The sequence below is a fragment of the Syzygium oleosum genome, unplaced genomic scaffold (genome assembly GCF_021117445.2).
Source record: "Syzygium oleosum isolate NSW1041296 unplaced genomic scaffold, Sole_v2.1 Sole_v2.06, whole genome shotgun sequence".
NCBI classification, from domain to species: domain Eukaryota; kingdom Viridiplantae; phylum Streptophyta; class Magnoliopsida; order Myrtales; family Myrtaceae; genus Syzygium; species Syzygium oleosum.
In genome coordinates this window covers 7,209,096-7,232,568 of record NW_026607490.1, presented here as the reverse complement: position 1 = coordinate 7,232,568, position 23,473 = coordinate 7,209,096, and the positions used below count along the sequence as shown (strand labels likewise).

At 40.7% G+C, this 23,473-nt stretch overlaps 2 protein-coding genes and 1 long non-coding RNA gene across 4 annotated transcripts in view; 2 read left to right on the top strand and 1 right to left on the bottom strand.

The window, feature by feature from the left end:
* The window catches only part of LOC115667210 (probable linoleate 9S-lipoxygenase 5), a 41,738-nt gene that overhangs the window by 9,740 nt on the left and 8,525 nt on the right, over positions 1 to 23,473 (top strand). The window lies entirely within an intron of this gene.
* On the top strand, positions 8,748 to 9,438 carry LOC115667211 (uncharacterized). The gene is made up of 3 exons (XR_008816782.1): positions 8,748 to 8,802; positions 8,899 to 8,985; positions 9,108 to 9,438. It is a non-coding gene; the product is annotated as an uncharacterized LOC115667211 (long non-coding RNA).
* LOC115669066 (aminopeptidase P2-like) lies at positions 9,295 to 16,378 on the bottom strand. Of its 2 annotated transcripts, XM_056312255.1 has the most exons (13): positions 15,960 to 16,378; positions 15,208 to 15,333; positions 14,932 to 15,051; positions 14,117 to 14,389; positions 13,742 to 13,914; positions 13,088 to 13,324; positions 12,069 to 12,220; positions 11,483 to 11,673; positions 10,796 to 10,904; positions 10,554 to 10,708; positions 9,860 to 9,952; positions 9,681 to 9,761; positions 9,295 to 9,581 (listed from the first exon to the last, which is right to left on the bottom strand). In XM_056312255.1, exons 1-13 carry the CDS (start codon positions 16,272 to 16,274, stop codon positions 9,510 to 9,512), a joined length of 2,097 nt encoding a protein of 698 aa, XP_056168230.1. In that variant the 5' UTR covers positions 16,275 to 16,378; the 3' UTR covers positions 9,295 to 9,509. The 2 variants fall into 2 exon arrangements, with proteins under 2 accessions (XP_056168230.1, XP_056168231.1); XM_056312256.1 differs by lacking the exon at positions 14,932 to 15,051.

The window sequence follows — 23,473 nt, the reverse complement described above, 5'->3', positions numbered from 1 at the left end:
AAGCAGCAATTGATATCTCTCATAATCCAGTTCAACATGACCGTACCAAACATGTTGAAGTGGACCGTCATTTTATCAAGCAAAACTTGGATGCCAAAGTGATTCGATTTCCATTTGTTCGATCTGAAGATCAGTTGGCAGATATTCTGACGAAGGCTGTATCAAGCAGGATCTTCTATAGCTCACTTGACAAGTTGGGCATTCACGACATCTATGCACCAACTTAAGGGGGAGTGTGAGAATGAGCTGTAAAATATATTTATGATTGTAATTAGCTAGAATCAAGGATTATAGTTAGCTAGTTTAGAGGATATATTTTTTAAGATTCTTTCTTTTCTTTGTATATATATACGCCTCTAGGTCATTGTAAACGAATGAAGAAGAAATACAGAAAAGTGAGGAATGTGGAGAAATACAGAAAAGTGAGGAATGTGGTTTTCTTCCTCGAAATATCTTTGTGTCAACAGTTTTGGAATCGGTCCTTAGTGGGCGGTTCCCGGTTCTAAGGTGGGAACCGCTCACCTTGGAACCGATTACCGCTAGCCTAATCTCAAGTGCTCTATTTTCTTTTTTCTTTTTAATTGTTACTGACCAAACAAATTTCCCTTTATTGACCGAACGTATTTCTTTCATTTAAAGTTTTTTCTTTTGCATTAATATGTTTCTTGACTACGTATGGATTTTCCTCCATGCATGTCGGTAACAGAGCTAAGATCTCCCCGTGGGTGAAGTTGGCATTCATCTATGGAAAACGGTTGAATCCGGTTTTGATCGGGAGGTGAGGTTTGCGTTGCATCCTGAAGATGATGCTTGAATTGAATATGATGGGCCATCGCAATCAATGACGATGCAAGAGTGCTCAGATCTGATCGTCTCTTCACTATAGAATGAAATAGAAAAAAAAAATAGAGTTAGTTGAAAGAAATGTCTCCTTTCTTATCGTCCATGTTATCCATAGAATGGCTCTTTGGCAAGTGTTGCACTGCGACAGTGAAAAGACATCATCGTAAAAGATGACGTGATTTTCCTCATGTCATGTATTAGCACCACACCACCTAATCAACCAATGGCGCATGACATTGGCAGTTCTTGAAGTTAATTTCTGATTATTGGTCAATAATATAAGCTGTCATTTGTTACTTTTAATTGGAAATTTAAGCCGGGTATTGCAAAGAAGAGCTTTCTAAAATCTCTTCATTGAGCACAAGCTCGGGTCCTTGTTCTTTCTTTTTGGTTTTTAGCACAAGATCAGGTCTTGTTTGTTCAAACGGCACCATGCTTGTGACAGCAAGAAGATCATAGAACAACATAATATCAATGTGAATGAACTAAAAATTGGAAACAAAATGCAAATGACTTTGCGTTGATCATTGATCAGATTCAGACCCTTTGCCATGTTAAAGATGAACGTCACTCTCATTCGCTGGGATGAAAAGATCGAAAGCTTTGACATAGTTTATTTCTTTTTCGCGCTTTGTAGAAAACGGTTTACAGTGGAAATTGGGAAAGCCTGCATATCTGGAAGAATGGATCACTACCATCACTCCCTTAACGGCAGGGGACTCGGCGTTCAAGGTCACTTTCGATTGGGAGGAGGAAGTGGGAGTTCCTGGGGCGATCATCGAACAAAACAACCATCACAGTCAGTTCTGCCTCAAGACGATCACGCTCGAAGACGTGCCCGGTGAGGGCCGAGTCCACTTTGTCTGCAACTCGTGGGTCTACCCTGCCGACTGGTACAAGAAGGACCGGGTCTTCTTCTCTAACAAGGTTCGATCATTACAATTTGATTGATGAAGCTAAGCTATAGTCGCAATTTATGATTTGCTTCCAGAGTCTCAATAGGAAAAAATATATGAAGACTTAATTCTTGTTTTACATATAGTAGTTCTAAAGAATTAGCTGATGCAGAAAATTGGTCTGAAAGGTGTGACTTTTCAAACGGTCCTAACCTCCCGAAAAATTAATGTGTAGTAGAATCTCACTTCTAGGAATTCTCTAGGTTATACTCTTCTTTTAGCCAGTTTTAGCATCTTGTAGGCTTTCCGAGTTCATTGAAGTGGGGCATTTCGCTTAGGAATTGCACTTTATATTGGCCCGCGGCATTTCATTTTCGGACTGTATTCTATTCTGTCACATGAAATAGAAACATGATGGGACAGGGTTCCTTAGGTTGTCTCTACTAAGATAGCATGTCATTGCAGACATATCTTCCGAGCCAAACTCCAGCGCCTCTAATGAAGTATCGAGAGGAAGAGTTAGTTAACTTGAGAGGAGATGGAACGGGAGAGCTTCAGGAGTGGGAGAGGGTGTACGACTATGCTTACTACAACGATTTGGGCAATCCAGACAAGGGCCCGAAGTATGCCCGCCTTGTTCTAGGAGGATCTGCTGAATATCCCTATCCTCGCAGAGGAAGGACTGGTCGACCGTCGACTAAGACAGGTTAGATAATGCACTCATTTCATGAATCTCCAACTTGATGTGAGATTATTATGGCTTCATTTTTTTTTTGGCTAAGATGCTTCCTTTGTAAGTATATTTTACTGAATTTTCACAATGTTATTGATAGATCCAAATAGTGAGAGCAGGGTGCCTGTGCTCATGAGCCTAAACATAGACGTTCCTAGGGACGAACGGTTCGGCCACTTAAAGATGTCTGACTTCCTTGCTTACGCTCTAAAAGCCGTGGCTCAATTACTGAAGCCCGAGCTAGAGTCTATATGCGACAGCACACCCAATGAGTTCGACTCCTTCCAGGACGTGCTCAAGCTCTACGAAGGCGGTATCAAGCTTCCCAGCCCTTTGCTCGAGAGTCTGAAGGAGAACATTCCCCTGGAGATGATCAAGGAACTTGTCGGGACTGACGGGGAAGGGCTTCTCGTGTACCCCATGCCTCAAGTGATCAAAGGTAATGGATATGTATCTTTGAGGCCTTTTTCATCTGATTAGTTCGAGGCTAAGGGCTCGAGTTTTCCTAACGTTTAGCAATCTTGCTGTGCAGAGGATAAGACTGATTGGAGGACCGATGTAGAATTCTGTAGAGAAATGCTCGCTGGAGTCAACCCTGTCGTGATTCGCCCTCTCGAGGTAAATAAAAATATCTTTTGTGTTACAGCTGAAACTATTTCAGTTAATATTAACATGAAGTGCGGAATGGAGTTCCATCGGTTGTCTAGTTGATTAAACATTTTTATTGATTTCAGGAATTCCCTCCGGCAAGCAAGCTAGACCCTAAAATATATGGCAACCAAAGCAGTTTAGTCAGGGAAGAGCTCATTCAGAAGCAATTGAATCGATTAACTGTCGAACAGGTACCGTCATTGCAACTCACATCGTGGCTTTCCACAACACTAAGAGTGTCCATATACTTAAACTTGCTTAAAAGATGATGGCGCAAGCTCATTTAAGTTCGTGTGTATTCAAATTGAAATGACGCATAACAAATGCAGGCTATCAAGATGAACAGATTGTTCATATTGGATCACCATGACGCGATCATGCCGTATCTGAGGCGGATAAACACGACTACCACCAAAATGTATGCTTCTCGAACACTCCTCTTCTTAAAGGATGATGGTACCCTGAAGCCGCTGGCAATAGATCTTAGCTTGCCACATCCCGAGGGAGACGAGTTTGGCGCAATAAGCAAGGTGTACATGCCGGCTGATCAAGGCGTTGAAGGTTCCATCTGGCAGCTGGCTAAAGCTTATGCGGCAGTTAACGACTCAGGCTATCATCAACTCATCAGCCACTGGTAAAGATTTCTAAGGAGCATTCAACTGTTTAAAGAAGGGGAAAAAAGTCTATTTATTTCCTGCACATTGATAATTTTCTTGATTGTTACTGCAGGTTGAATACTCACGCGGTGATTGAACCATTTGTGATTGCGACAAATAGACAACTGAGCGTGCTTCACCCAATCTACAAGCTTTTGCATCCCCATTTCCGTGACACGATGAACATAAACGCATTCGGCAGGCAGATTGTGATAAATGCAGGTGGAATCCTGGAGACGACTGTTTTCCCAGCAAAGTATTCCATGGAGATGTCGTCTGCCGTCTACAAGAACTGGATTTTCCCCGAGCAAGCACTTCCCGCTGACCTCATCAAGCGGTAAATTCGCTTTTCTGTGCAAATATATCATCCATAAGACTTCTATTTAAAATTCCTTCAAAAAGCAAGAAAAATCAAGGCCAACAAAGATTGCGCAAATGTATATGGAATAGCCGAAGCTCGGGCCAAGATATATATCAATCTAGCTATCGTTTGTTTTACTCGAATTATTCTGACAGACTGAGTGTGACAAAAATATTCTACCTATTCTTGTCTTCGAGGGAGTCAATGTAAAAGATGCAAACTCTCCGCATGGCCTCCGCCTATTGATTGAGGACTACCCCTACGCGGTAGATGGGCTCGAGATCTGGTCCGCGATCAAGACGTGGGTTGAGGACTACTGCTCCTTTTATTACAAGAGCGACGAGACGGTTCAGAAGGACAAGGAACTTCAATCCTGGTGGAAGGAACTCGTGGAGGAGGGACATGGCGACAAGAAGGACGAGCCCTGGTGGCCTAAAATGCAGACTGTGAAGGACCTAACAGAGACATGTACGATCACCATCTGGGTCGCGTCCGCTTTCCATGCGGCCTTGAACTTCGGGCAATACCCTTATGCAGGGTACCTCCTAAATCGGCCCACCCTCAGCCGTCGCTATATGCCTGAAGAAGGTACTCCCGAATTTGAAGAGCTCAAGCAAAATCCTGACAAGGCTTTCCTGAAAACTATGACACCCCAGCTTCAGGCACTTCTAGGAATTTCGCTAATAGAGATCCTGTCGATGCATTCTACCGACGAGGTGTATCTTGGGCAGAGAGACACTCCTGAGTGGACGGTGGATGATGAGCCGTTGGAGGCGTTCAATAGGTTCGGAAAGAAGCTGGAAGAAGTGGAGGAAAGGATTGCAAGTATGAACGGGGACAAGAGGTGGAGGAACCGGGTCGGGCCAGTCAAGGTGCCTTATATGCTGCTTTACCCAACCAGCGAAGGCGGAGTGACTGCCAAGGGAATTCCCAACAGCGTCTCGATCTAAACTTTAGCACGTATACCTGTTCTTTTCTTGTTTGTTCGTTGTTAACTATTCTTTTGTTCTAGGATGAAAGATAGTGTAAGTATGAAATATGAATAACCAAAAAACAGACGGAGCATAATAAGTGTTTGTCAAGTTTTGGAACTCAGTCTGCTTATCGCTAGGCTAACTGATTGTTCTGGAGCTTTGCTTGTACAAGAACGAGACATTATCTACAAGTTTCAAACTTTACATGCACAATCGTTTGTTAAGGATTGAAAATATGCCAGGTCGTGAAATTCAGCAAGGAACCCCAGGATTAACCATCAACATGTTCCATTTATTCTTCCATTGCAAGTTCATGAACTATAATTAAGTTTATCTGTTTTTCTGATCTGTGTCAATCGCATAACTTAACCATCTAGACTACCTGCTCAATCTGATGATTTGATTCTGCAGGCTCAACAGTTAAGCTGATGATCATTATACTCGTCTCGCTCTCCTAGAACCTTTAAATTGTCGAATTCGGCTTATGTTTCCATTCTTCGAAGCAGACCTTCAAGTTGCGGTACATTTAGGTGAAAGGAAAGCCTTCCATGCTGGTGTGTAATATGAGTATTGGCCTCGACGAGGCCTAATGAGTTTTGCAGCATGTCAAATCCTTAACGATGTAACTTTAAGCAAAAATAAGTGGAGAAATAACAAGGATTCGAATTTCAACGCCTTGTGTTAACCCCTGGATAAAGAAAAGGTAACTTCCACACTATGGGCAAAAAAGAAAGCCACTGTAGATAAAACTGGTATTTTGTTAGCTTTCCTTTATATTCTCAGCTGTCCAATTCCGTCTATTCTTGTTTTCTTTCATTAAAAGTCACCAATGCTACCTAAAATACGTCAAATGTCCATTTGCTTGGCGAAGAATGCACTACTGAAAACATTTTTCATATTTTTCGACGTTTGAACGCTTACGAAAAAGAGCCCAATGGAAAGTCCATTCATGAGGTCTTTTCCTAGTCGATGGACATATATACTTAAATTCAAGAAAATAATTTCGTATTTTGAAAAGAAAAAATCATTTTTGAAGATACGAGTAGACATTAGCGTTTGGGCACAGCCCCTGATGCCTTTGCCCGGGTCCTAAGCTGTTTATCCCAAGTCCCTCTAGGCCTAGGACCCCGGTGCTCATGCACAAGTCTTCTGTGGCCATGCTTGGGTACCTGGCTCCCACGTCCAAGTCACCTGCCGGATCCGACATGAGCTATGAATTAGAGCTAATTTAGGAATATGTAATATTTACTTCCTATTTTGTCTCTTGATTATTTTATCTCCTGATAAGGAAGAGTCCTAGGGTTTGAGTCCTCTGTTGGGTATACATAGACAAGTTTTGTAAATTGAAGAGTGATAGAAATACAGAAATTTTTCCTCTAAAATCGCATGCGTTTCTTCAAGGTATCAGAGCCTAGTCGATCCAGCGACTCTAAAATTGACCATATCTGCCACCGCCACTCCGTTACCGACAAGACCCATTCTGCGTCGTGAGACCCTCCATAGCTTGCTTCCTCCCTCTCACACTCAAATCGCAACGCGAGAGCGAGAGAGAGGTGAGAGTGCCAATTGCCTGCAGGTGAAATCGAAGCCCTTACAACCCGAGAACTCAAATCTAACAAAAGGGAAAAAGACAAAAGAAGGCTGTTGAAGATTCCAGGGGATATTGAAATTAGGGTTTGAATTTTTTGGTGGTTTGACCATCGCATGAGACACTACGTCGAATTTGATCGACGCAGTTCCAACCCAGACCTGACCCGCTGCAGCTTGTATCGCTGCCGCGCAGACACGCCGGACCACAATCGTCGCTGCACCGACCTATCCGCAACAAAGGAGATTCGTTTGCGACATCAACCGCTGCACTGACCAGATCTCTTTGCCGTGTCGATCAGCTCTACGTGGAACTACTGCTGCTGTCCTTGATTCTTGCATAAACACGGACCAATGGCAGATCAAACTTCTACAGGAGCAGTGGTTCCCCAGAATCAGACAGAAGCACTTCTTGACAATCTGACATCGAAATTGACTCAAATCCTCACCCAAAATCAGACCCAAAATCCGATATCACACAATGATTCATCCGCCTCACAAATTGCAATCAAACTAGATGGAACCAATTATGGTTTATGGTCATAAGTGGTGGAGATGTATATCTCTTGCAAAGACAAGTTGGGATACATCAACAGAGACCTTTCGGAGCCTTTACCTATAGACTCTCGGTTTCGGAAGTGGAAAGCCGAAGACTTGACAGTGAAAAGATGGTTGATCAATTCTATGGATTCGGTGTTGATTGGCAATTTTATCTGATGGTGTATGATTTGAAGCACCGAGTTGCTCGGTTGAAATAGGCAGGGGCCTTGTCGAAAAGCACTACAATGACCTTCAAGGACTTTGGCGGGAGATTGATTTTCGCCGCCCTAATCTCATGTTATGTCTTACTGACATTGAGCGCTACAACACAGCTCTTCAAGAAGATCGTGTCTACACCTTTTTTGATGGTCTTGATGATCGCCTTGACAATGTTAGGGCTGATGTGTTACAGACGCAACCGTTTCCTACGGTGGAACAAGCTTACACACGGGTTCGGCAAGAGGACGTACGTCAAGCTGTGATGTTGACCAATGCAGATGCCCCCTCATCCGCTGCTGCAATGGTATCTCGAGGGAGGAGGATTGGGCCACGGTCTCTTGACGGCAGCCCAGAACCAAGAACTTTACGGTTGACATCTCTGGGTGGCAGGTCCAATGCAGGTTCCAAGCACAAGCTACAACCAACTGGGGGATATACCCATTGTGGGAATCCAAAACATACCAAGGAGACTTGCTGTAAGTTACATGGGTACTCCGATTAGTGGAAAGATTTGCAGGCCAAGAAAAAGACTGAGACTGCAGTTAATGGGGGTAAAGGACAGGCGTTGTTGGCCACTGGGGACTCGCCTCTCTCATTGGTTCCACAGGTAGACTCCACCAATATCTCTGCCTCGGCTCCTGAAGGTAACTACGGATATATTTTTGTCAACACTCATCAGGGTGGGGGCAGTGGGTGGATTGTTGATTCAGGCACTACCGATCATATGACGCCCAATCCTGATGATTTCATTTGCCACGCCACTCCACGATGACAATGTATCTATAATGCTAATGGCCGTAGCTATCCAGTGACAGCGGCTGGGAGTGTTGCTCTCACGCCTTCCCTGTCTTTATCTCACACTTTGCTTGTGCCCTCATTATCTAATCGATTATTATTTGATGGGCAAGTTACTAAGGAGTTTAATTGCAGTGTTCTCATGTACCCCAATTTTTGTTTATTTCAGGATATCCACACGAAGGAGATTATTGGACGTGGTACTAAGAGGGAGGGGCTATACTACGTGGATGATCTCACCACTGGCAGAGTTCATCATACCCGGGTCAGACTACTAGTAGGGAGAAAGAAATATGGTTGTGGCACCGTCGATTAGGACATCCGTCTTTTGGGTATTTGAAGTACTTGTTTCCTGAGTTGTTTAAGGGTTTATCAAATTCTGTATTCCAGTGTGAAACATGCATCTTGGCAAAGGGTCATCGTGTTCCTTTTCCATTGAGTTTTAATAAAAGCACCACACCTTTTGTGTTAATTCATTCTGATGTGTGGGGTACAGGAACGGGAAGCCGTTCTTGCTGAAATGGATGCCATCGGCAGAGAAGCGGAGGTATACTGTGTCCTCTAAAGAGATCATCGACAGCCTCTACTTAGGTAACATTTTTCCATTTACCTTCCTCTTTTCATGTTGCTTCCCTTTTGTCAGTTGCGAGGCTTCGAATATGTGAAGGCTGTGACACTGGTGCTCGAACCATTCACGGTGGAGAACGGACTTCTCACTCCAACATTTAAGGTGATTCCATGTTGCCTTTGCTTTTTCACCTTAAAAACTAATCGCATGAGCGAGAGTCGTTGCATTTCGGACAAACATAGCAAAGTGTACTCAGAAGTTAACATTATCTCTTTTATTTGTAGATCAAGAGGCCTCAAGCCAAAGCCCACTTTGCTAAGGCGATATCGGACATGTACACTGAGCTCTCTACATCCGATCCATCTCCTGATGCGTAAGTCGCGAATAACATCTGAAAATTTAAATATTTCATTTGTATACGGAGAAATTAATCAAGGGTACGAGGCAGAAGCTGATTGCTGTACACGCTACGAAATTAGGTCTCTGTAATTTGCTCTCCTGTTTGATTGTATACTCTTAACGGTGCAGTTTAAGCATTCAGTCTTAGGTGAATACTGTCGCCATCGCTGTTCGCTTTTAAGCTGATTCGGCATATCATCCTACAATTTATTGTAACGGCAATTCCACACAACAGTGGGACAGAGTCCCAAACAAATTTTATAATAACGAAAGAAACTTAACGGTAATCACTGAATTGGGAGGGGTCGCGTATTGTCCCAAAGCCATTGACGAGCGGAACCGTCTAGCAGCGGCGAAACCTGTGGAATGGGGACGACAGAAGAGTTAAATTAATCGGTGGGTTTTAGGGGGGGAATAAACTCTCTTTTTAGTCATCTGTTCTCGAAGTAGGGCCTGACCTTTTCCCAGACTTGTGCATGGTAGTCGTTGAGCCAGTTGATCTCAGCGGAAGAGAGCAAGGCCGAGTCCACCATTTTCGTCTGCACAGAAACTCACGAAATAAGGATGAGCACCGACAGCCAAAAGAAGCACCAAGAAACACATCCCTGTCGAGAAAAAAAGAAAGCACCGCGCGCACCTGAATCGGAACAAACGTAAGTTTCTCAAATCCAAGATAACCAACCCCTCCAAAGCGATTTGGCGTGTTCATCTCCACCACAGTAAGAAGGTTCTGCAGAATAAAAGACCGGTTGATCTCAAGACTCAGCAGAGCAAATTTCAGAGATTTGCGGACGACAACAGGCAAAAAGACGACAGAACTCCGATTGAATCAGAATCTCTGTATGAGGCAAGTAAATACAGCAAGGGTGAAAAGCAACTGCATGAACCAAAAACGTTGGATATATCTCAAGAAGCAACCAGCTAGAATTATGACAAGGTGAGGAACTCATTTCGAGAATATTATCCATCCGTTCAGCAGTAATGCACCTCTGAAACTCTTTATCCAAAGAGCTACTAGAATGTATAGAATAAGTGCCCATAAAATACTTTATCAAAAAAAAAAAAAGTGCCCAAAAAATACATTATGCCTACGCGGGATGTGGAGTTTTCAGGAAATTCTTTGCGCCCAGCTGAGGATACAGCGTATCCCACCACCTCCTTTTTCCTATCCGCTATATAGATCCAGGTAGCCTATTGTGCTCTATCACACCTCAACTTACAGAATAGGCACGAAATCTCTTTTTACCATCCCGCAAATAGGATTTGGGTGCCAATATCTCTCATAAATCTTATTTAGGAAACAAAACTATTTATGATAACTGATGTCTTACCTCAATACGAATGCCAAAGGCATGGTCTTCGTAGTAACCAGGTTCGTTGCTCACAACCATGCCTTTCTGTAGGGAGGTCAGATTCCCATAGCGGAAACTAATACTTTGGGGTCCTTCATGAACATTCAGTGCAGCTCCCACGCCATGTCCAGTCCCTATTGCAAGGAAAGACCAAGAGGCCGTGCTTGAAAGTATTCTCAATAGTATTTCGAATAAACAAGCAGCTAAGGAATGAAATGTACCATGCCGATAGTCGAGGCCAATCTTCCATAGAGACGAGCGAGCGAACGCATCCAGGACAAAGCCAGGGGTATTTTCAGGAAAAACAGCTTGATCGAGAGCTATGTGGCCCTGAAATTAAAGGTTTCATCAAGAATGGGGAGGCAAACAATTATTAGAAACCACAAGAGTTCAGCCTAAAACATTAGATTAGGATGGACATTGTGAAAAAAGAAAAAAAGGCGCAACAAGAAACAATGCACAATATATGCAAACAAAGAACATTCATAGTTTTGGCCCCACCTAAAAAAGGAGGGAAAGAGATCATGCCTAGTTGCACAATATCCTTATAACTGGAAATTTGTGTTTGTAAACTCATGTAGAAATATATAAGGGTCTTGTTAACAAGCACCCCAAGAGCGCTTGATAATAACCTAAAGATAGAAATTTTTTTTTTAATGCACATTAATGGACATCGAAGATTGAACATATATTTCCTTGCTGGCATGTCATGAATAAAGCTACAAGTGACAAAGCAAAATTAATACTTCTCATCAAGTGTCCTAGGGCACAATTTAAGGAAATCCAATATATAAAGAACGCCACCAGATATTAGTGAGAAAGCTCATATTCAATGTTGTAGAAAATAAATGTATAAATGAAGAAGTGTGACTGGGTGAAGCATTTGACAAATTAAAAGAACCGAGCACCTGCAAAACTCGGGTAAAGCATTCCTTTTGTCGTGGTGTGGGTTCCCCAAAATGCACTGTTCTTGTTATATCGGTTGTTCCATCAACATATTGAGCACCACTATCTAGCAGGAACAGCTTCTGGACATCCAAAACACTGCAACTGCCTGGTTCTGGTTTGTAATGTATGATAGCACCATTGGCCCCAGAACCTTCAAATCCATATGGATAATGAGTGAGAAATAGTGGACAGGTGAGAGATGAGATTTCCAGAAAAGTGACTTCTCCCAAGCGATGCAAAAATATTTTCTAGCCCTTTTACAACAAAATCATCACTAAAAGTCTACCTCCACTTGTTTGCACACTATCCAACGTCATATCCTATCCAATTCTACTTGCAAAAAGAAAAAGTGAGAAAGAGAATCCACCAAAATTAATTTTAAAAGAATCGATAAGAATCTTCATTTTTCAGGGACAACATCAGGAGAGAGAGAGAGAGAGAGAGAGAGAGAGAGAGAGAGAGAGAGAGAGAGAGAGAGAGAGAGAGAGAGAATTTCTTCATTTTCACTGCAAAAAGTTATCCAAGATGTTGAAACATAAAATGTACCACTTATTGTGTCGAAGCTTGTATCAATGAAACCGTCCTGCATAGAACGAAACTCGAGGAGCTTATCTGCAACTTCCACTTCTGTAAGTTTAGCACCCCTATTAATTTCTTCTTCCAACCAGACCCAGAAATGAGCTAGAGCTGCTGCATCCCTGCAGACGAAATATATTTCACTAAGATCACTGGATCCTTAGTAAACATACCGGCATAGATAGAGACATTTTTTCAAACAAACAAGCTTCCTAAAACAGCAGTGCTTAATATGTCAATGAGCTTCACATTTACAGATCTAAGTGTTTTCTCTATTGCTGTGAGATCACTCTCGCACATGTTGACAGATTCAACCTATTATCGTGTTTTTCCTTACACATCGCAACTTTAAGAGAGATACCGATTTGACCAATGTAGTGTCCTGCAGCAAAATCTACTTATTCACGCACTGAAGTCTATTTAGTTTTCATCCGGAGGACAGAGTACCAATAAAAATATTTACTAAGCATTCTTCACAGACCACAATGCTCAGGTCATTCGATAACATATGATCAGCATTCTTAATTTGAAAATGCACTCTAAGGTCAAAAGACAAGTAATTACCTCTCTCCCCAAAAAATTTGCACATCTGCCTATAAAAAATGCACCAACAGGTGCATTCCCACGAACACATGAAGAAATTTCATTTCTGTGTCTTTCAATCAATCAGCTTCTAGTTATTAAGATTGTGACATAATACTGAATGAACTGCATCGAGGTGGGCGTGACAAAAGTGATGGAATTAGCCTAAATTATCTTGAATTGACTAACTCAACCTGCCAAGCTTCTACACATATTTGTATACAGACAAACTAATTTCCCAAAATAAAAAGAAGGGAAGACAAAAGGCTATTCAGCGAGATGCAAGAATACATTTTGGAAGATGCTTGTACATGTTGATCAAATGCTGATGCCCATGTAAACTCAAATGGTAATCAGAATTGTGTAAGGAGAGAGATTCTGAAAGTAATGTTGGGCCTTGGGAGTACCTTAAATGAGAGTTTCGCATTCCCTGCAACTCAGCATCATTTTTCACTGCCTTGGCCAAAGAGATAGGGGAAGCCCTATAAACTCCAGATGGCATGGCTGATCGACCATTGTAATCTTGAACCCTAGCCTTACTCTTTTTATTCAGATACTTATCACAGGCAGACTTGTAGGTGTTGACAATGGCAGCGTTCATTGATGATGTGTCTAACCAAAGATTTCCCCCTTGTTTCGCCAAACTGCATAGATAAAATTGCAGAATAAGGGCGCAGCAGACAAAAATATGCTGTCAATGATGCCAAAGTACAGTAAGAATCAAAAAGCACCGAGTAAAAGAGCATCCTAGTGAATGAGGCCACTGTGTATGGCAAGGGTAAATTTATCCAGCCTCAGTTCCACAATTCAAACAAGCTGTTACATGACTTGAATACATGTACCATTCTCAACAATGAACCAAGGCTAGCCGAGTGCCAATAGATGTGAAAGCACTCATCTGATGGCCAAATAATAAGCCAGCAAACCAAATATATTTTCTCTGTCTCACTCAAATCAGGACATCTCCAGCAAACTTAAATGGAAAAGGCAAGCATCATTCTCACACTAAAAAATGGCCACAAAAAAAACAAAAAGAGGGAAAAAGAACCTCATGGACTCACTTTTCTATTTCAGACAGAATTTTATCATATGGTCTCAACTCAACGCCTGCATTTTTCAAATGATCCATCACTTCCGGTGTGATTTTGGAACTATCAACGAATAACTCAGCTGTATCAGTCTTCACAAGTAAATAGGCATACACGACTGGAGAATGTGGAACATCACTTCCTCTCTGCAATATGGAATCTCATATATCAGGGTACAGCAAATTATGCAGGCCTACAAGAAAAAAACAAGATGAAAATTGAATAAAAAAATTCCTACCAGACAAGAATAAGACTCCAAATATAGGCACAAGATGATAAAATTCAACTACTATGAGCAAAGCTCTTCAAGTATCAGATGGATATGACTGCTCAGTTGCAAATCATTACCAGGTTTAATAGCCACGCCACTTCATCAAGCATCGATATAATGATGGCAGATGCACCAGCATCAACAAATTCGGCCCTCAGGAAAGAGAGTTTTGATGCCACGTCTAAGCCAGCGAATTTTAGATCATGAATTCTAACTGGCTTAGTTGGAGATTTTGGCCTTTCTTTCCATACTACATCCACCAAGTTTATATTGTACAGGAGAACCAGCTCATGATTTTTCTTAGCAATAGCCTCCTTTAATTCTTCCGCAGCATCAGAAGAGAAGAGAAACTGTTCACTTCACACCATGAAAGACAGGCGGCATCAGAGAATGAGATTAAAAAGTTTAAAGCAAATGTGTCTTTGTTTGTGTAGAAACCAGCAAATATAGGGACTAAAAATGGTGAAAGATATGAAAAACAATCAAGAGTCTGAATAAGGTCAATATAAGATAAAACTTTCATGCCAAAGCACAATAGAATAACAGTGAATACATAATCCTGAAAACTCAACATTGCTATTACAAGAATTACAAACCCTTATGGACACCCTAATATTCTCGCAGAATTTATGGCCAATACTATGAATCATAGAACTAAAATGAAATATACGATCAAATACCATTTATCAAATTAATAACTCTTTGCAAAAGAAGCGATGTCAAAAGGGGCTTTGTATGTGATGAACCCCTAGGCCACATAATGGCCGTAGACCTCCCAGTTAAAGGGAGGGGAGGGACACATGAATTTGACAAATTTTCTGATCTATTTGAAGAAAAATGTATATGGACAAAATATGGCCCTTGAAACTATGAAAGCCATAAAAAGATTTACAGGATCAATGCCAATTCTGCATCCAGGAGCCAGAACGTCATTGAGCCATTCACTAGTTGTTGGAACTCCTAGATTACCAGCCCGCATGAGAATCCAACTGGAGTTTAGCTGATTCTCGGCCTACCAATAAGAGTGATAGATGCGATCAGTACAACAACCAATGTAGATAGCCAAAGAGTTTCAGGCATAGGAAAGAGCAGAAGTACTTACAAACACTAAAGAGCTACTTGGTTAAGACCCTTAGCAAATTGAAATTGTAAGTTTTCGCTATCAGACCTGAAGAAAATAACGTCCATCTGTCCATAGAGCTGCTTTATCCTTTGTGACGACAGCAGTGCCAGCACTGCCTGTAAAACCTGATATATAGGCCCTCCTCGTATAACATTCTGCAATGAACTCACTCTGCAATCCAACATGCATGAATAACAAAAAAATTAACACCGGAGCAGTGACAAGAAATTAATACTGGACCAACAAGACAGAAGGCATTGGCAATTCCTTAGGCGAACTCCTTCGCTTTATAATAATAGAACCATCTCCAAGTCCTAAGAATTAGCGAAACTTGAAGGGGACATAATCTTATTCCTTCGAGTATGTTCCAGATGAACAGGAAAGAAGAAGCTCCTATATCAATTCTTCGATGGAACAATGCTAGATAGGAAAACCTTATTTTTCCGAACAGAAACAGTAGACTAACTCCTAAGCGAATCAAATCCTATGCTGACAATGAGCTTGAACCAGAAGCTCATTGTCTTTCACTCTTTCCGACGTAGTAACCGCTTCCCATCCATTTCAAGCAATGTACAGTCCAAAGGTAGTCCGTACAAAACGTCATAGTTAACCATAACAAGGTATAACGTCGATGTCATTCATCTAACACAACACATCAGCACTTCCAGAGCGGAACAACAGGATCGAGCGATTAACGAAGAAGTACCTCTGCAGTTCCAGAATGGAAACAGCAGGTTTACGCGATCAAACTATCAGAACATCGACCGAAAAGAAAAGGAAGAAGCAGAGGACCGAACCTGGTGCGCGTCCTGAGAAGGAACGACGTACGCATCGATGCCGATCCCAGGCCTCGAGAAGAGCTCGCGGAGAGCCCGGAGCTTCAAGTCGGGCTCCGGCCCGCCGCCGCCGCCGCGCCGCTTCCTGACCTCCGATGACGGCCTCGCGGTCACGGAGCCGCAGCTCCGGACGCAGAGCCGAGGCGGCGGCGGACCACCGACGGCCGTCGATCTCGGGAGGCGCCCGGAGGGAGGGGGCCGGGAGCTCGGGAAGAGAGGGAGGGAGAGGGCGAAGAGGCGGAAGCACAGAGGGCGCGAGGGATGGGAGGTCCGCATGGCCGGTGATCGGAGGGAGTTGATGGCCGTTGGCTGAAGAGAGAGAATCGTTTCTCTCTCGCAGCTCGGAGAGAGAGAGAGATGATAAGAGAGCGTTGGGAGCTCGTGAGATTTTCTATATATCGCGAAAAATAGATAATTTTAAAAAAAATTAATAATTAATAAAAATAATAATATTTACATTATCGGTAACAATTCATGTTTAAATATTTTCGCAAATGGTGAAAAAACGTTTTCGTTTATTCACTGTTATAAGTGATACAAACAATCATTTTTTAGGAATCGTTTCTCAAACCATTTATTTTCTTTCTCCTATATAATGTCTTTTACTTTTTTTTGATTAACTTTATGACTTTAAATCACTATACTTAGATTTTTTGGAGTAAATTTTAAGGAGTACGAGTTCGTGAGCTCCGAGTAATTATCCATATCATAAATGAGTACCGATTTCTCATCTTAGACAAAAGATGAACTTTTCAATTTATTTGTCAAAAAAAATTGCATAGGAAACATGTATAGACAGACCTCTACAATATGTTTTTAGTTAATATAAATCTTGCGACGCATGCATTTTGCCTTTTTCTTAATCCAAAACACCAGGAATTTCACAATACATTAATAAATTTAAGGAAAAATTTCAATTAAGGACCCAAAGTAGGGTCAAATTCTCAAAAAAGGGTCCAAAGTGAATATAGTGTCAAATAAGGGCCTGAAGTGCCCAATCAGTCTCAAATAAGGACCCGAAGTGCCCAAAAAGCCTCAAATAAGGGCATGGGTCGCCGGCGGGCAATAATATTACTATTCCGGCACCAGAATAGTAACATTCTTGCCGGCCGGCAGGCATTTTGGCCGGTCGGCGACCCAGGCCCTTATTTGAGACTTTTTGGGCACTTTGGATCCTTATTTGAGACTGATTGGACACTTCAGACCCTTATTTGACACTATGTTCACTTTGGACCCTTTTTTGAGAATTTGACCCCACTTGGGGTCCTTAATTGAAATTTTCCCTAAATTTAATATTAACTCGTGAATTCACATATCGAATAAATTCAAAATACTTTCGACAGGAAAAAGTAAAATTGAAACGGGCCCCAGTTTTCTTCTCCCCGCTAGAGATGAGAATTTGGGCCATTCTATTCAAGCCGAGCCCAGCAGCTTTCGTCCTTGGGCCAGAAAGGCCCACGGGCTTTAGAGCAACTTTCCAGGCTTTTTTCCCCCCTTGATTTATAGCAGCGAGGTTATCATCGAACCCTTTCTTCCGTCATCATGGAAGGACTACACATTTCCAAATCCTCGATGAAAGGGACTCCATCCAACCACGCCTCTGATAGGTGAATTTCCATAACTCGTAACCTACCATTCTCCGACTAAGCTTGGATGAAGGCTCGACCTTTACAAACTGAGAAAAATGCTTGTTTTTAAGGAAAACGATAGGCTCTATCATCAGGTCTACTTATACATATATACAATTTCTAGCACATATAGAGCCAATCTCATGTACACATTGGATCCAGTATGATTCTTCTTTTTTTTGTTTGTTTTTGTAGCATTTAGATATTACATGACGCCTTCATCTAACGGTTAGATCGGGATTTGACCCGGGATTGAAGGGCGAGAAAATATAATTCTAAGGTAAAGAATGATCTCTTGCTCTACCATCATAATAGACTGTGCAACAAATCAAAGTTTCAATGGGAGAGTTATATCCTTGGTCTTGTCTTTCTTATCCACAAACACAAGCAATCAAAGCTATAAAGAAAAATAAACCATCCCAATTTCCAGCTCATCCATTATAAGATTCAGAGGGTAGGTAATCTTTTTCCTGAGGTCACAATGAAAAAAACATGATGAGTTCTGTTTAGTTTATGATCAAACATACGTAAGTTGACAAGTCATGTCGAATTCCTCCACGAATCGATCTTATCACATGTGCATATGCGTGGTGGTTTTGGACCATGTGACTTTCTACCCGTCTAATAATTTAATTTGCATACCCAACAAATCTATTAACTCAGCATAGTATGAAAACCAATAAAAATAAATTTCATATTGTTGCTGACATCACAATTCGCTAGACTATCATCCAATTGTTCGCAAGAAAACTTAGATAGAAACCTCAAAGCGTCACCCTCAATCTTCATCACCCTCGTTCTATTATTCAACCAAGGCCACTATCATCACCTCACATGTATAAATTAGACATTACGATAAAATTATCTTTTGGCCAACAAACATTCAAGCCAATCGAATTTGCCCCACATTACATGTATAAACATATTTTATGTAGCAGCTTGGACCAACGAAGGCGCGATTTAGCTGGTATTCGAAATAGAAAACACTGGCACGAAATATGTCAACAGCTACATAACTATACATTAATTAAATTAATCATGTTTTTAATCATTTTAAAATAGGTACTATGAAAACTGATGGTTGCAATACTGCTTCCTTGGTGACTCCACGAGTAGGTATTGCAACGAAAGCATCTTTCTTTTGTCAGTGCAGGAAGAATCAATTTTTTTATCCAATTTGAATATGAATATATTCGATACGCTTCCTGATAAATAATAGGTAGCGATAGCATGGATCGGGTGCATGACCTAAGCTTTTAGTGGACGTTTGAGCTAACTAGCTTTTTATTTCAGATTCCGTAGAGGTTTCACCAACACACTTATTTCGCATGCTCGACACTAAATCCGTCAAATGGATGGGTCGGGTTGGCAAATGGTCCTACCCAATCCCATTCAATATTAGTGACATATACCCAACCTGACTCATAATGCTAAAACACTTCTATATTTAACCTAATTTAAGAAATTTATACTTAAACTGAGGTGAGAGTGCGGAGTGAACGAGCACGAGGTTGAGTGAGAGCAAGAGAGATTCATAGATATGGGTTGAATCTAATTAAGTTGTGAACCCATTTAATACCCATATTATTTTGGATTTAATAATTTCAAACCCAATTACGATCAATTTACTGAATATATATTTAACCCACATAACAACTTATCTCATCAAATATGAATTAAGAAATGGGTCTATGACCCATTTTGACAGGTCTGCTCGACACAGACGTGTCGAACTCGGGATCACATCCACACGTGCGCCCGACCTCGCTTCTAGCGTCTCGTGACTCGGTCCGGGGCGTCGGTTCCAATTTCGCCAACAAGGACTAGGAACTTTCAATTGATAACCAAATCTCGGAAGTGTATCGTACAAGACTAAAATGTATGGATATCGCATTTTCTCTAAATCATGTCTATTTTTCGGATGGCTCGTGCTTCGAAATCTCTATCTTTATCACGCGACCGTCCAATAATAATTGATCTCCCAAAGCTCATCATCCTCATCGGTTCGGACATGTTCACACTTTTCGCTACACGCTTCGGACGCTCGTTGGTACCTTTTTTTGTGAAGGGCTTTGATTCGTTGCTTCGTTTGGAGTTCTTGGAATATCGATAACACGTGGCGCTAAATTTGGTTCCGTTGACTTGACTTTCGAGGTTCGGGCTGGCTTCGTAGGGGGCGGGATCATCTTACCGGCCCGTGATCACCGGACCCTCTCCCATCCACAAGTGCTCTCCACCGTCAGGTCTTGATCAATCGTGTTAGGTGACCTTTTAGGCCGGTGACAAACACAACCTATATTCTGCCTGCCACCAAAGGAGTACATGTTTCAATGTACCACGGCGGTGACAAGTTTACCAAAAATTTTGGAAGAAGTTTACTAATGTTACTTTTGAATAGTATCTCCTAATTAATGGACTGTGAAAGTACTTATGTATATGTAATCTCAGTGTTACAATCTGTTATTACTTATGAAAGATACATTTGTCCATGCAAAATCAAAGAAGCCAGTATTAAGGACTTTTATGTAATTGAATACTATGGCACCAAAGTAACTGACTTTTTTGCTCGCTTTACAATCGAGCACCAAAATATTTATTAATTCAACCAAGTACCCCAACTTCTCAAATTTGGGTCAATGCGAGACATTGGTTAAAATCGCAAAAAAAGAAAAGGCCGATTGGATATATCGCCGGTAAATAGGCCTTAATCGTATACATGATATGACCTTTTGAAATGACATCGCGTCAACAAAGATATGTTGGATGGATAAGATCGTTCAAGTAACATTCTCTTTCTCTCTTTCCTCATCAACTAAGAGTCATGTGGGCTAAATCACATGACATGGCGATTTATTTAATGGAGACCTTATAATTTATATCAAGCCAAATTTGAATAAATGAGGTACTTGATGAAACAAAGAAAAAGTTTAGATATTTGATAGTAAGATGGACAAAAGTTCAGACATTTGCCCTGGCGTTTTCAATTTTGTCAATATTTCTTTTAGAATAAAAAGGGTCGGGAGAGGCGACCAAAGCAACTTCCCATCTAGGCATTACTATAGAGGTCCCAAGAGCTTGTATGGAAGAGAGAGATATAACTATATGGTTTCAAAATCTTTGAAGGAAAAATAAATCCTAGCGTAAGCGCAACTAAATCGTTGACTTTGAAGAAGTCTAGTCCGATTGCTATTGCCACGACCACGAGGGCGATTGATTTGGAAAGAAACACCAATAGCACCAATCGAGCACGTATACAAGTTCCGTTTGTTTCGTGAAAAATGAATAATTTGAAAAATATTTTCTTAAAGATGATTGCTTACATCGGCTGAAATAATTAGTCAATAAATATATTTTCATCATCGATAACAATGAATGTTTAAATATTTGCGTAGACTATGAAAATATATGTCATCAATTTATTTTTGTAAGCGATACAAGCGATCATATTTGAGGAAAATATTTTTCAAATTATTAATATTTTGCGAAACAAATGCACCGACGATTACACATTAATTTACCCCCAAGCGACTCAATCCATCCAATTTTAGGCGATCTTCTCAACAAACAGAATGCGTCAACTTCCCTACGAAATGCCTCATTCATTCGTATCAATTTAGGAAATCACCAGGATTCTATGACAACAAAAAGGGAAAAGGTAGACAAATGTGGGCACGACAAATAATCGAAGTAGAATGAAGAAAAGTATGCGTTAGTGTCGCGATTTGAACTCTCGCCTTCGAGCTTTGATATTCCAAAAAATTTACGAAGTTGGAGACAAGAGATAAAAACCTCGTACTTAATCTATTGACTCGTCAAACAAGTGGATCGGGTTGAGTTTAAGTCGAGTCGAAAATAGTTCGATCCAAATTGACCCATTTCCATGTAATACAAATCTAACGACTCATATCTTATTCGATCCGTTTCCATACCTAACCCAACCCTATCTAACCCAATCAAATCGAGGTGAGAGCGCGGAGTGAGCAATTCCAAGATCGAGTGAGGGCAAGAGAGAGTAAAGAGGTGGGTTGGGTCTAAGTATGTTGTGAAGCATTTAACACTTATAATATTTTGGGTTTTACCATTCTAAACCTATTTACTGAAATAATTAATATATATAACAACTAAGCTTATCAAATATAGGTTAAGAAATAGGTTTAGAACCCATTTTGACATATCGCTTATAGGCAAAAATGATGAATGTGAAAAAACAGACAGATCTATTTAATGCAAAAGTCACCGTTTGCAATTGTGACAATCCTTTATAACGATAGAAGAGATGTCAAGGTAGTAAATTAGAAATGAAAAGGAGTAAATATTAAATCACAGTAGAAACAAAACATCAAAAATGATTTCTACATTGCAACTCGATGATCATTAATTCCATTAAGTTTTACTTTTTTTTTATTTCACACAAAAAAAGAGAGCGTCTAGCGTTGGCAAACTATAAATCGCCCACAGGAGAATGTTTAGTTTAAAGCTACAGACTTTGCATGCGCACCCCGTTTCACTTGGCAAGCACCTTATCCATGCCTCACCACGATGCGTGTGAAAAGTTCAAAACCGATGGTATACTTTAAGTCTAGGTGCTGCGCTCTATATAGACTAATCAAGGTCAATTACTTGATAGACTTTTCCATGGTTTTCGATTTCGTGTGCTTTCAATAGCCAACTAAGAAGCAACTCCAGCCTTTTCATGCAAATGACCCAATTTCAATTTTCATATATTGCAAAGATACATGCGTGTGCAATGCACCAATAAATGCTTTGATTACCATCATTTGAAATTAGTTGATTTAATAATATAAGTTCAAAAGAGAGTTCGATAAGTGATCCATCGAAATGATAAGTCTCACAGTAACTTGAATGGCTTGGACAAGTATTCGTGTTTAAATTATCAAAACCATGGTGCGGACCAATTCAATGTTTTGTTAGGAATTGGAACCTGAGATCCATCTCTTTGAATTTCAAACTTGAGTTCATGGCCATCTTGGTGGAACCTCAATGATGACGGAGTTGACGCGACCTTTTCTTTTCCATTGAAGGGGCTTCCTTTCTAAAGGGGCTGCTAATTGCTAAAGACAATAAAGAAATGAAAAAAAGAAAAGGAGGAAAAAGTAAAAGACAACGTGGGAACTCATGAATAAATAAATAAATAAATACCCTACACATGTGTATGCGGTCCCATGGATGTCGTCTTCTTGGTATGCATGCATATTATATACGTGCATGAAAATTAGATTATTATTATTATTATTATTATTATAAAGAGAATAGGTATACCAAATAAAAAGTGTATTGATTCTTCTTCTTCTCGAAAAGCCAACTATGAGGTGCTAGTGTCGCCACCTCGGCGGCCTTTCCCTGAGGAGAGATCATTTGACTGGCCGCCGCACGGTTGGTTGATTTCCCTTGGGGAAAGTAACGGGAGAAGTTTTGTCCTTGGTCGATCGAAATCTTTAAGATATGCTGCACAAACTTTGACGTGCATGTCTTTTTACAGCATTAAACAGCACGTACATCAAAGATTGTACGATATCACATTTGGATTCTCTCTCTACGTATACGGAAAATTTACCAAAAAAAATTCTAAATACGAGTGTCAATTTAATTTTGAATTTTTCAATTTGATTAATTTAGTTCTAAATTTTTTTGGCGATTTGCCAATGTAATCATTTCGATCAATTTCATCCGACAATCGCTGACTTGGACAGCAGGCGCTGAGTGAAGGCCAAAATTAACCGGGAAGACTTTATTGACAAAACATCAAAAGATTTTGGACTAAATTAGTTAAATTGAAAAGTTTAAAACTGAATTGACATAATTACAATAAGTTAAAAACTTGTTTTT

Bases quoted from the DNA above. Each gene is read 5' to 3' on its own strand.
- LOC115669066 (XM_056312255.1), bottom strand. From the start codon at position 16,274: ATGCGGACCTCCCATCCCTCGCGCCCTCTGTGCTTCCGCCTCTTCGCC. The intron at 15,052-15,207 runs GTCTGATAGCGA...TCTTATTGGTAG, and splicing joins ATGGACGTTATTTTCTTCAG to GCCGAGAATCAGCTAAACTC. The intron at 10,709-10,795 runs GTACATTTCATT...TCCTTGCAATAG, and splicing joins TGGCCTCGACTATCGGCATG to GGACTGGACATGGCGTGGGA.